Source organism: Lycorma delicatula, chromosome 12, assembly GCF_047948215.1.
Source record: "Lycorma delicatula isolate Av1 chromosome 12, ASM4794821v1, whole genome shotgun sequence".
Lineage (NCBI taxonomy): Eukaryota > Metazoa > Arthropoda > Insecta > Hemiptera > Fulgoridae > Lycorma > Lycorma delicatula.
This window is the reverse complement of record NC_134466.1, coordinates 73,653,347-73,666,653: the sequence shown is the minus strand read 5'-3', so window position 1 is coordinate 73,666,653 and position 13,307 is coordinate 73,653,347. Positions and strand designations below refer to the sequence as shown.

General features: G+C 38.6%; 2 protein-coding genes across 2 annotated transcripts in view; both read right to left on the bottom strand.

Annotated features, from left to right (window-relative positions):
- LOC142332812 (uncharacterized) overlaps nucleotides 1-13,307 on the bottom strand; it is an 85,898-nt gene that overhangs the window by 49,114 nt on the left and 23,477 nt on the right. The gene's annotated exons all lie outside the window — the stretch shown is intronic.
- Nucleotides 1-13,307, bottom strand: part of LOC142333316 (uncharacterized) — a 30,156-nt gene that overhangs the window by 2,518 nt on the left and 14,331 nt on the right. The window contains exons 5-6 of the mRNA XM_075380338.1: nucleotides 12,141-12,884; nucleotides 11,744-11,864 (exon numbers count right to left, since the gene is read on the bottom strand). Of these exons, the coding sequence (XP_075236453.1) occupies nucleotides 11,744-11,864; nucleotides 12,141-12,884 (865 nt within the window). The remainder of the gene's footprint in view (nucleotides 1-11,743; nucleotides 11,865-12,140; nucleotides 12,885-13,307) is intronic.

Sequence of the window (13,307 nt, the reverse complement as noted above, 5' to 3'; positions counted from 1 at the left end):
GGGCCCAGCAATGTGTCAAGTGTGGTGGGGACCACGACACTGCCACATGCGTTAAGCCGCGTGAGGAACCAGCCTCATGCGTTAACTGCAAGGGACCTCATCCGGCTAATTACCGGGGTTGCCCCTATTATAAGGAGCAAGTCAATAAGGTCAAGGGCATTAAAAAGCCCGCGACTGTTGACGGCCGCAGCTGGGCCCGTGTTGCCGGTGGGGGAAAATCAGCCCCCAAACCGGAGGTGCCGGCACCTGTGGCCAAGGCGGTAGTGAAAAAAGGGGAGGTACCCTCCCCAACACCCGCCAAGCCAAAACCGGCGGCGACCACCAAGAAGGTGGTGAAACAAAAGGCGGCGTCAAAGCCGGCCCCGGCGAAGAAGGCCAAGCCTTCCTCGACGGGAAAGGCAAAGCCTGCTCCGGCTGGGAAGGCCAAGCAGGCTGCTAAAACACCGCGGCCCCTGTAACCCCGCGCCCCACCAAAAGGGCGGCCGCGCCAAAAGGCACCTCCAGCGGCAATCCGAAACCGGCTACCCCGTTGGAGACCACTGGCATGGACTTCCTGTGGCAGATGACAGTGAAGGATATCCTGCCACATATCATGATGGTTTTGCCACGCCTGCTCCAGGCAAAATCTCTCAAGGACTGTATTCAGTCCTTAATAGAGTGCCTCATGGCTGTACTGTCCAGGTATGGTTAGGCCCACCCTCAGACTCTTGCAGTGGAACGCCAACTCAGTAGTAGGCCGGACGGAGGAACTATGCCGTCTGGCCGAGGATCTACTGATAGACGTGATACTGTTGTCTGAGACGTGGTTGAACCCAACCAAGCAACTGACCCTTCGGAACTATTTTACATATAGGACGGATAGGCCAGTTCGACCCGGATCTCGCACCTCTGGTGGAACTGCGGTTTTAGTCCACAGACGCCACATGCATATGCGCGTTGTTCTTCATACAAACGTGATGGAGCAAACGTGTGTGCATGTGGAGCATCTGGGCACGGTGTATCGGCTGGTTTCGGCTTATAGCAAGCCGAACGACGCGGTAACCGGCGCAGATCTGGATGACGTGCTGGAAAATTGGGATGGGCCCATGATACTCATGGGTGACCTCAATGCCAAACACGTGTCATGGAACAGCATTCTGACAAATCCGAATGGCAGATTGCTGTACGAAAGGGCGAGAGCCCGCCGCTTGGTCGTCGTAGGCCCTGAGGTGCCCACGTTCGTGCATCGCTCAGGCAGATCTAGGCCTGACGTGCTGGATATCGCAGTCATGAAGGGGGTACCCTCCCATTCATGATTGAAACGATAGAAGACCTCAGCTCGGACCATTCCCCTGTCCTGTTGGAACTAGGTCAGGCAGGGGGTGGCCGAGATCCCCCGCCTATACCCCGAAGGTCAGTCAACTGGAAAAGGTTCTACGAGACCCTCCAGCGGGAGTACAGGCCGGTAAATCCTGAGCTCCTGAGCTCCTGAACACCCCGGAGGAAATCGACGACACTGTCGGGCGCGTCACGTCGTCAATGACTGAGGCCCTGGCAGGCAGCTCATCGGCCAAAACTCGAGCAGTTGTTCGAAACGACCTCCCTCCTCATATCTCCGAAGCCATAACGGAGAAACGAAGACTGAGGAGGAGATATCGAATCACCCTGTCCCCCGCTGATACCTTGGAGGAGCAGTTCACTCCAAACCCCCCTCCCTCCCCGAACGACGAGCACACAACCGAGGTGGAATCCTTTCTTGTAGATTATTTCTCACAGGTGGAGGATGCCCCTCTAGAGATTGAACAAGTCACTGAAGCAGAAGTTTCCGCAGCCATTAAGGCCACAAGCCCCGACAAGGCCCCGGGTGTCGACGGGATCAGCGCCCGTGCATTCCGGAACATACCGGCCTCCGTGATTACAGCAATTTCGGTGATATTCACGTCCATTTTGTACGTTGGATATTTCCCGAATTGTTGGAAAACGGCCAAAGTCGTATGTTTACCCAAACCGGGGAAAAGTTTACTTTTCCCACGGAATTATAGGCCAATCTCCCTGTTACCGGTATTGTCTAAGTTATTCGAGAGGATTTTTCTTGAAAAACTGAGGCGATACATGGAGGGAGAAGTGCGGCCCGAGCAATTTGGGTTCAGGGAGGGTCACTCAACCACCCTCCAACTGGTAAAAATAATAGACGACCTTGTCGGAGGCCTGAACAGGAAACGGGTGACTGCAGCCGTTTTTCTGGATGTGGCCAAGGCCTTTGACAAAGTTTGGCATAGCGGGCTGCTTTATAAGCTAGCGCGATCGGCGATCCCCTACCGCTATGTCAGACTGATGCGGTCATATCTGCTAGACCGACATTTTGTCGTGCGCGTAGGGGAAACGATTTCCTCCACCAGAGAAATAGCCGCTGGGGTTCCCCAAGGAGCAGTACTTTCCCCGTTCTTGTACACTTTGTACGTGAACGATATGCCGCTGTCGGAAGGGCTCAAAACGGCCCTTTACGCAGACGACACGGCATATTTCTACGAATCCGCAAATGTGGATTACGCGGTCCGGAGGCTCCAAAGGCAGCTGGACTTAGTGGAACCGTGGCTCGACATGTGGAGAATCAGGGTCAACGGTGAAAAATCGGTGGCCGTGATGTTCACATGCAAGACAAGAAAACCGACCAGAGAGCTGGAAATCTCAGGGGAGAAAATCCCTTTTGAGAAAACAGTTAAGTACCTGGGGGTGGTGTTGGACAGGCGGCTTACCTTCGGCGAACATGTAAATTATGCGACCCGGAGGGCTAAGGCCGCCAGAGCCTCACTATACCCAGTGCTGAACAGTGCCAGCCCATACCCACTGGCAACTAAGCTTCTCATTTTTCGGCTGTACGTACTGCCGATTCTAACATATGCTTACCCGGCATGGGGGGCAATGTTGAGCTCCTCGCTTCAAAAGAAGATCGAGGAGTAGTACGGAAATGGTGGTACGGCGCCAAACATGACGTCATTCCAAGATGGCGGCTGTCACGCACGCACGCAAACACAGCCGCCACCGCCTCCCGGTGCACGATCCACGACGAGAACCTCTCTCCGTCGCGGTAACGCCTCCCGACGCCATCGCCTGGACGACCAGGATCATCCTCGAGGTACGTCTATATTCACTTGTGTGTATATGTATGTGTGTGCGCGCGTGTGTGTGTGTGTGTTTGTGTGTTGCAGCAGACATCGCCGCCACCGCCTCCCGGTGCACGATCCACGACGAGAACCTCTCTCCGTCACGGTAACGCCTCCCGACGCCATCGCCTGGACGACCAGGATCATCCTCGAGGTACGTCTATATTCACTTGTGTGTATATATATGTATGTGTGTGCGCGTGTGTGTGTGTTTGTGTGTTGCAGCAGACATCGCCGCCACCGCCTCCCGGTGCACGATCTACGACGAGAACCTGTAACGCCTCCCGACGCCATCGCCTGGACGACCAGGATCATCCTCGAGGTACGTCTATATTCACTTGTGTGTATATATATGTATGTGTGTGCGCGTGTGTATGTGTGCATGTGTGTTTGTGTGTGTGTGTGTGTACAGACTGATGTTACGTTAAAATTCACAGCTTACGTAGAACATTTTTCACTCATTACATCAGGGAGTCACCGCAGCCGATTGGTTTAAGGCGTCAGTCGGTCGCGTCCCGTCATGACCGGGTTCGAATCCTCTAGCCGACAGAATTTTTTTCACTTTAAATATTATTTATTTAATTCAAATCGACCGCCACACAACAGTGATACCAACCTTTGAAATATTTCTTCAATATATAAACATGTCAACAAAAAATAAATCAAGTTGGTAACACTGACTCACATCGACATAAAACAAATCAAGTTGGCAACACTGACGGGGTACCGGCGCCAATGACGTCACAATCCAAGATGGCTGACCACCGCCATCTTGAATTAGTGACGTCAGAAGTGACGTTTCCAAAATGGCGGACGGTCGCCATCTTGGAATCCAAGATGGCGGACAGCCGCCATCTTGGAATGACGTCATGTTTGGCGCCGTACCACCATTTCCGTACTACTTCGAGGCCGTCCAAAACATCGCGTTGCGGACGATCTTTGGAGCTCCGTGGTTCGTCAGGAACGCCACTCTCCGATCTGATGCGAGATTTCAATCCGTGTCCGAGGTGGGGGTGGCGCAGGCGCGCAGACTGTTCGGGAGAGCGGCTGTGTCCGAACACAGTCATCTTCGGGACATCTGCAGAGAGGACCCAACTCCGACAGTTGTAAGGAAGCGGCCTCACGCCGTACTGGACGAACCACCGTGATGGTGCGGTGCGGTAGCCGAAAATCGACAAACCAGGCTTAGGGGCCTCCATATCGCATGAGCCATAAACGGAATAGTGCGTCAGACGCGTTTCCGGGGTCGCGAGTGAATAGTTTTTTTCGCGAGTTATATAGTTTGAAGACTTCAAATACGGTAAGTCGCGCACAAAACAAAAACGCGGTCTAAAAAGGAAAGAAAGGAGAAAGAAGGGGAAAAAACGCGGTTTTTTTTTTTCTTTCTTTTTCTCGCGTGTGTTTTGTTCTGTTTCTCTAGTTTCAGAAACGGGAGAAACGTGGATGTGGAACGACGCGTCGTGCCGTCTCATCCTGCCAGTCGAAAGGAAAGTAAAAATTAAATTTTTTTTTTTTTTTATTTTTCTCGTGTAGGTGTTCTGCTTCTTTTGTTGCAGATGCCAACAGCCACCACAAAAACAAATGGTTTCTTCACTGCAGCCACGCGGTCCCCCCAACCCCTTCTCAGACACACGCGTGTCTGAAGGTTAATAAATTACGTGGAAAGAATAATTACTGTTTACTTCTTTCCAGAAAATCGCCGCCCCAAAACCGCGATCGCGAATAGGTATCACCATCTGTAAGTTAAACTTACAGTAAGATAAAATAACCCAGCAATTGCGACTCCTCCGGAAAAGGGGACACATTGCTCCCTCCTTATAGCTAGTGCCCCGTTGTGGCGTATTCCTGCTAGCCTATTAAAGAGTTAGCACCGAAAGGACTTCAGTGGACTGTCTGAAGGGGAATTACGTCGGGAGGACACGCTTTATAAGCCTAGCCTTCCGCGGTCGGCCCATGAAATGGGTTCGATAACGCTGGTTTAACAACGGATTGGAATGCAATTAAATCCGTCTTAAATTCACTAAAATAATAATAGACAAAACTTGAAAAATTAGATCCGAGATTAAAAAAATAACCCTTTTAAAAACAAGCCCGATTAGAAAGATCCAGCAGCAAGGGACTCTGTCCAGGTTCTGCGATAAAGTAGGGAGTAATAGACTCCTGCCAACTTTGCATTCCATTCCATACGTCTGGCACAAGATGAGAGAGTTAAAACCGAACCGAACCGATCCAAATACAATTATTTGAGGTCGCTTTTAACGCTGCTTCTTTCAACTACTACGTCTGTTAACTGTCGGTTGCAAACCGTTCGTGCTTCAGCGCAGTATAGTTTCGTTCTTTACAGTTGTATTTTGTAAAACGCCTTATTCGGTCGAGGGAAGAGGTTTTAAAGGGAAACGGTAAGTGCGTTCTGGATCCTTTCAGGAAACGCGTCAAATAATCGCGGAAAGATTTCCGAATGCCAGTAGCCCGGCAGAATAGCGTACGCGATTTGTTTAAAAAGTAACGTTCAACGGGATCGGTTTCAAAGGCAAAACGAAATGAACGATTCCGTTGGCAAAAGCTGATATTCAAAGAATTTCTGCCGGTCGGAAAACATTTATATATGTTATCACAACAAAGCGGTAAAAAATGCAAATCTTGCCGTAAGATTCTTCACGATTTTAATTTGAAATCGTATCGTGTAACAATTTTGCAAAAATCTAAGAGAATAGAAACTGAAAAGTTTTAATTGTTCTGTCCGGCGTTTAAAAAACATTATCGTTGAATTAATAGACTCAATTTCATGTCGGTCGAAACACGGTTTCATTTAACCGGGCGTGTTAATTCGATTGGCACCAGGTGTAGGATGACTACACATATCAGGAATGGTCGAACTGAGAATGTACACGACTACACTTTATTTACACTCATACATATCATCCTCTGAAGTATTATCTAAACTGTAGTTATCGGAGGCTAAACAGGAAAAGAAAGAAAAGAAGGTACAGGATGACTGAAAAGCGACACCGTATTTTTATTCGTCCATTTCATGATGAGAAATTCGGTGTATGATACGATTCTGATATCGAACAGCACTATATTTTGCGACCGGACTGTCGGTACAGAACTATTACCGTACAATTTTTGTCGATTTCTACTATCGGTTAACAAACGGTGAAAAGGGGACGGCTTCTTCAAATACGACGGAGAAACATAAAAAAAATTCACTAGCACGCGTTCGTGCGGTTTTTTGTGTGTAAAAGAACGAATTGTCAGTAGAGGACGATGGATTCAGCGTTTGCCGGATTTCTCTTCAGATTTTCGTTTGGGGCTTTGTCAAGGAAAGAGTTTACGAACCAAATCCTCCACATTATCGATGAACTGATAACGAATTTTCAACATTTTGCGTCACGCGTCTCTCAATAAGCTCTTTCGAGCACAAAGATGCATGCTTCCGTCGGACCGCTTATTTCGAACGTGTTTTGTAAAAATTTGGTAAATATATAAACTTTTGCTAATGTAGTTGTAGAATTTAATTTAACTCGTTCATTTCATTCGTAAAATGTTACATGCGGCGACTGAGTTTAGTCGTTAGCGGTTCTCTTTTAAGTCGGTACCCGTTATAACGGGTATCGTAATTAAAAAGATTATCGGCAACCTGACACAGGAAAAATCACCTCTAAAAATTACGTCGCCGTTCCTGATAATTACAAACATCATGTGTCAGGCTTACTAAAATAAACGAGGCCTGAAGTATTTTTTCCATACCTTCTTCGCTGAACCGAATTTACTTTCACGTATCAGCAAGACAATGCCGTTCAAAAGTAGATGATGTATTCAGCGCTTCATGGACTGGGTATACAAATCAGCATCCTTTCAACGAGTTATACAATTTCTAGTAAGTTAGAAACAGGATTAACTAAATATTACATAAAAATAAGAAGTGAAAAAAAATGTTTTCTGAAATTTTAGAAATTAAAGAATTTAATCATATTTTTCTCACAGTTTTTAAAAATACCCTAATTTTATACAATAAAAACAATTTTTTTTAATTTATAGCTAAAATTAATAATAGAGTTTAGCATTGATTAATCTTTAAAGAGTATTTTCGATCCCGAAATAATCTATCAGAAGAGTAGTATGAAACCTTTTCCCAAATCCCAATACATTTTCCTGATTGTCTACAGATTGTTATGAATACAATTTAAGGAATTTCAATAAAAATAAATTTTTGTAATAACATTTTATTAGAAGATTTTGCTGCAAAATTTTTTGTTTAAAATAAATTATAATCACGTTAAAGCAAAAGGCTTTAATATTATTTAATTATTATCTGCTTTTCAAATGCATATGTCTTATATAAAATAACTTTAAATTGGTGTGTATCTGTATGTATTATATTTTTGTCAAAAAACCATAAGCTGAACATAAACTATTTACTGCAAGTCAAGCAATAATAACCGTCTGACTATTCTGTTTTCGTTTATTCATTTTGACATACGAAGAACTATTTAAAACGGTTTATCCCATTAAATGTTTTGCGTAAACGATGGGGAGGGGTTAACTCTCAATACTCGGATAAATACGTTAATATTATTAAACTCAAATTTTGTGTTTCGGTGTTTCAAATGCAGTTTATCAGCTCGTTAAAAATAAAAAAAATGAATTATAAAGATTTTTAGAAATCTATCTTTATCATTATTTCTACTTATCAGAATAATCGAGGTGCAATTTTCTGAATCGTTAAGAATCTAATTTCTCTTTCTTTAAATTTGGTATTAAAAGTTTAAACGCCTTTGATTTTAAAAATGCAAGTATAAATATAGTTTATACATCTATTTATTTTTTTGTGTTTGATTTTAAATGTCTTTTTTTTAAAAGTAAATAATTATTTCGATAGAAATAAAACACGGGGTACGAACGAGACCAGTATTTAAAATATAAATTTTAAATGTGAATTTGTACAAATGAAAGATCCCCTGTAAGAAGTCTTTAATTTTGACAACATGGAAGCTTAAAAATTAAGAAAACAACGTGCGAAAAACATTGTGACTGAAGTGAAGAGAAACTCCATAGTCTGTGGCAAAGCCCACGCTGATGACCAGGAAGATTATGCTGTGTGTTTAGCGAGACTTGAACGGCACTGTGCATCACAAGCTGCTGCTGCCAGGCAGTATGACAGACTCAGACCTGTAGTGTTGACAATTAAGTTATTGCACCTAGCAATTCAAAAGAAACGACCTCAATTGGTCAACAGAAAGGACTTCATACGACTCGGTGTTAACTGCCACACCACATACATCTTTAACAACCTGTCAACAATTGAGAGAACTTGACTGTAAGGTTCTGATGCGTCCACCATATAGCTGTACATAATACCGTTAGCATATAATTTGTCTCAGTCTCTGCAACAACACCCTGAATGGTGTTAAATTAGTTTCAAAAAAGGTCTGTGAAACCATAAGCCATAAACCAAAAGTTGGTGAATAGAAACCATGGAAGTTCTATAGTGTAGGGTTTATGGTGTTGATGGAAAAATTTTAGAAGTTTATCGAAAAAAAATCTTGCATGTGGTCTCAAAAAGTTAATTTTCAATAACCATAAATGTATTCACAAATTTGTCCTACATGTCTCCATATTTCTTAGACAAACTGAAAACAAGGAAATATGAATCATTTAATAAACAAGTTATTAAAAAGTTTTTTTATTAAAAGAATTATACATACATTATATAAATCATTCCAAATCATCTTATGTATAAAATAATTAGTTTTAATAATAGTGTATATGCAATGACAAAAGAAAAAGAAAATAGCTACAAACTGCAAAGACCCTATACTAAATAGAGATAATTTATACCACTCTGTCAACCTTATTTAACTTTTGTGTAAAAGTTTATAGATAAAAATTACATGTAAAATTTTTCTAACCAATATGAATAGAAAGATGTATTTTTAAATTATCCCTTCGATTAAATGTTTTCTTACAAAAATTACAAGTGAATTTCTTCTCACCAGTATGAATAGAGAGATGACTTTTTAAACTACTCTTTTGACTAAATGTTTTCTTACAAAAATTACAAGTGAATTTCTTCTCACCAGTATGAATAGAGAGATGTCTTTTTAAATGACTGCTAAGTCTAAAAGTTTTTTTACAAAAATTACAAGTGAATTTCTTCTCACCAGTATGAATAGAGAGATGACTTTTTAAACTACTCTTTTGACTAAATGTTTTCTTACAAAAATTACAAGTGAATTTCTTCTCACCAGTATGAATAGAGAGATGTCTTTTTAAATGACTGCTAAGTCTAAAAGTTTTTTTACAAAAATTACAAGTGAATTTCTTCTCACCAGTATGAATAGAGAGATGACTTTTTAAACTACTCTTTTGACTAAATGTTTTCTTACAAAAATTACAAGTGAATTTCTACTCACCAATATGAATAGTGAGATGTCTTTTTAAATGACTGCTAAGTCTAAAAGTTTTTTTACAAAAATTACAAGTGAATTTCTTCTCACCAGTATGAATAGAGAGATGACTTTTTAAACTACTCTTTTGACTAAATGTTTTCTTACAAAAATTACAAGTGAATTTCTTCTCACCAGTATGAATAGAGAGATGTCTTTTTAAATGACTGCTAAGTCTAAAAGTTTTTTTACAAAAATTACAAGTGAATTTCTTCTCACCAGTATGAATAGAGAGATGACTTTTTAAACTACTCTTTTGACTAAATGTTTTCTTACAAAAATTACAAGTGAATTTCTACTCACCAATATGAATAGTGAGATGTCTTTTTAAATGACTGCTAAGTCTAAAAGTTTTTTTACAAAAATTACAAGTGAATTTCTTCTCACCAGTATGAATAGAGAGATGACTTTTTAAACTACTCTTTTGACTAAATGTTTTCTTACAAAAATTACAAGTGAATTTCTTCTCACCAGTATGAATAGAGAGATGTCTTTTTAAATGACTGCTAAGTCTAAAAGTTTTTTTACAAAAATTACAAGTGAATTTCTTCTCACCAGTATGAATAGAGAGATGACTTTTTAAACTACTCTTTTGACTAAATGTTTTCTTACAAAAATTACAAGTGAATTTCTACTCACCAATATGAATAGTGAGATGTCTTTTTAAATGACTGCTAAGTCTAAAAGTTTTTTTACAAAAATTACAAGTGAATTTCTTCTCACCAGTATGAATAGAGAGATGACTTTTTAAACTACTCTTTTGACTAAATGTTTTCTTACAAAAATTACAAGTGAATTTCTTCTCACCAGTATGAATAGAGAGATGTCTTTTTAAATGACTGCTAAGTCTAAAAGTTTTTTTACAAAAATTACAAGTGAATTTCTTCTCACCAGTATGAATAGAGAGATGACTTTTTAAATAACTCTTTTGACTAAATGTTTTCTTACAAAAATTACAAGTGAATTTCTACTCACCAATATGAATAGTGAGATGTCTTTTTAAATGACTGCTAAGTCTAAAAGTTTTTTTACAAAAATTACAAGTGAATTTCTTCTCACCAGTATGAATAGAGAGATGACTTTTTAAACTACTCTTTTGACTAAATGTTTTCTTACAAAAATTACAAGTGAATTTCTTCTCACCAGTATGAATAGAGAGATGTCTTTTTAAATGACTGCTAAGTCTAAAAGTTTTTTTACAAAAATTACAAGTGAATTTCTTCTCACCAGTATGAATAGAGAGATGACTTTTTAAACTACTCTTTTGACTAAATGTTTTCTTACAAAAATTACAAGTGAATTTCTACTCACCAATATGAATAGTGAGATGTCTTTTTAAATGACTGCTAAGTCTAAAAGTTTTTTTACAAAAATTACAAGTGAATTTCTTCTCACCAGTATGAATAGAGAGATGACTTTTTAAACTACTCTTTTGACTAAATGTTTTCTTACAAAAATTACAAGTGAATTTCTTCTCACCAGTATGAATAGAGAGATGTCTTTTTAAATGACTGCTAAGTCTAAAAGTTTTTTTACAAAAATTACAAGTGAATTTCTTCTCACCAGTATGAATAGAGAGATGACTTTTTAAACTACTCTTTTGACTAAATGTTTTCTTACAAAAATTACAAGTGAATTTCTACTCACCAATATGAATAGTGAGATGTCTTTTTAAATGACTGCTAAGTCTAAAAGTTTTTTTACAAAAATTACAAGTGAATTTCTTCTCACCAGTATGAATAGAGAGATGACTTTTTAAACTACTCTTTTGACTAAATGTTTTCTTACAAAAATTACAAGTGAATTTCTTCTCACCAGTATGAATAGAGAGATGTCTTTTTAAATGACTGCTAAGTCTAAAAGTTTTTTTACAAAAATTACAAGTGAATTTCTTCTCACCAGTATGAATAGAGAGATGACTTTTTAAACTACTCTTTTGACTAAATGTTTTCTTACAAAAATTACAAGTGAATTTCTTCTCACCAGTATGAATAGAGAGATGTCTTTTTAAATGACTGCTAAGTCTAAAAGTTTTTTCACAAAAATTACAAGTGAATTTCTTCTCACCAGTATGAATAGAGAGATGACTTTTTAAACTACTCTTTTGACTAAATGTTTTCTTACAAAAATTACAAGTGAATTTCTTCTCACCAGTATGAATAGAGAGATGTCTTTTTAAATGACTGCTAAGTCTAAAAGTTTTTTTACAAAAATTACAAGTGAATTTCTTCTCACCAGTATGAATAGAGAGATGACTTTTTAAACTACTCTTTTGACTAAATGTTTTCTTACAAAAATTACAAGTGAATTTCTTCTCACCAGTATGAATAGAGAGATGTCTTTTTAAATGACTGCTAAGTCTAAAAGTTTTTTTACAAAAATTACAAGTGAATTTCTTCTCACCAGTATGAATAGAGAGATGACTTTTTAAACTACTCTTTTGACTAAATGTTTTCTTACAAAAATTACAAGTGAATTTCTTCTCACCAGTATGAATAGAGAGATGTCTTTTTAAATGACTGCTAAGTCTAAAAGTTTTTTTACAAAAATTACAAGTGAATTTCTTCTCACCAGTATGAATAGAGAGATGACTTTTTAAACTACTCTTTTGACTAAATGTTTTCTTACAAAAATTACAAGTGAATTTCTTCTCACCAGTATGAATAGAGAGATGTCTTTTTAAATGACTGCTTTGTCTAAAAGTTTTTTTACAAAAATTACAAGTGAATTTCTTCTCACCAGTGTGAATAGAGAGATGTGCTTTTAAATTACTGCTATGATTAAACATTTTCTTACAAAAATTACAAGTGAAGTTCTTATCACCAGTATGAATTGAGAGATGTGTTAATAAATTACCCTTTTTAATAAATGTTTTGTTACAAAAATTACAAGGGTATTTTTTCTCATCTGTATCAGTAGAGATATGTGATTTTAACTTACTGTGTCGAATAAACATTTTTTTAGAAAAATTACATTTTAAGTTTTTTTTGACAACATGAATAGATAAGTGTGACTCTAATGTAGATCCCTGAGTGAAAGACTCCTTACAAAAAACACATGTGTGAATAGGAAGATGAGAAGATATGACATTCCTTTCTTTAACAGGTTTTTCTGTAATTTGCAGGCACTTTTCGTTAAAAGAAAAAGTGTTGAAATCATCATATTCTTCATCGCTGGCATTATCACATATGCACTTATATTTTAATTCATTGCAAACCACACATTTTGATCTCTGAAAACTACTTTCAGTAATTCTTTCCTCCACATCATCGATAACCTCTTCAATAAGATTCTAAAAAAAAAATGTAACTGTTAACTTAAAAGTCTGTCGGAAAATTTTTTATTTTTAATAATTCCAACTACAAATTGACAACTTATACTTTAATATTAAATATCTTATGTTCATATTTAAGCAAGCACAATATGTTTGTTTCAGAGTAGCAAAAATAAAAATTTCATTTGTATTAGTAGTTAAAATAGAGGACAAAATGTAACACAATCAAACTATATGCTACATTGCGCAGAAATTAAAACTGGTCAGTCAACAAGCAATTTCATAATGCAGAATAAAAAAAAAAACAAATTTAAAAATAATTACTGTAGTTTATTTCTGTTTAAATTAACTGAAAATAGAAACCTGACAATAAGTGTAGGTATTTTCCAAACTCATCCACGGATTAAGATATTGGTCATTACATTTGTTCTTAAAAAATCA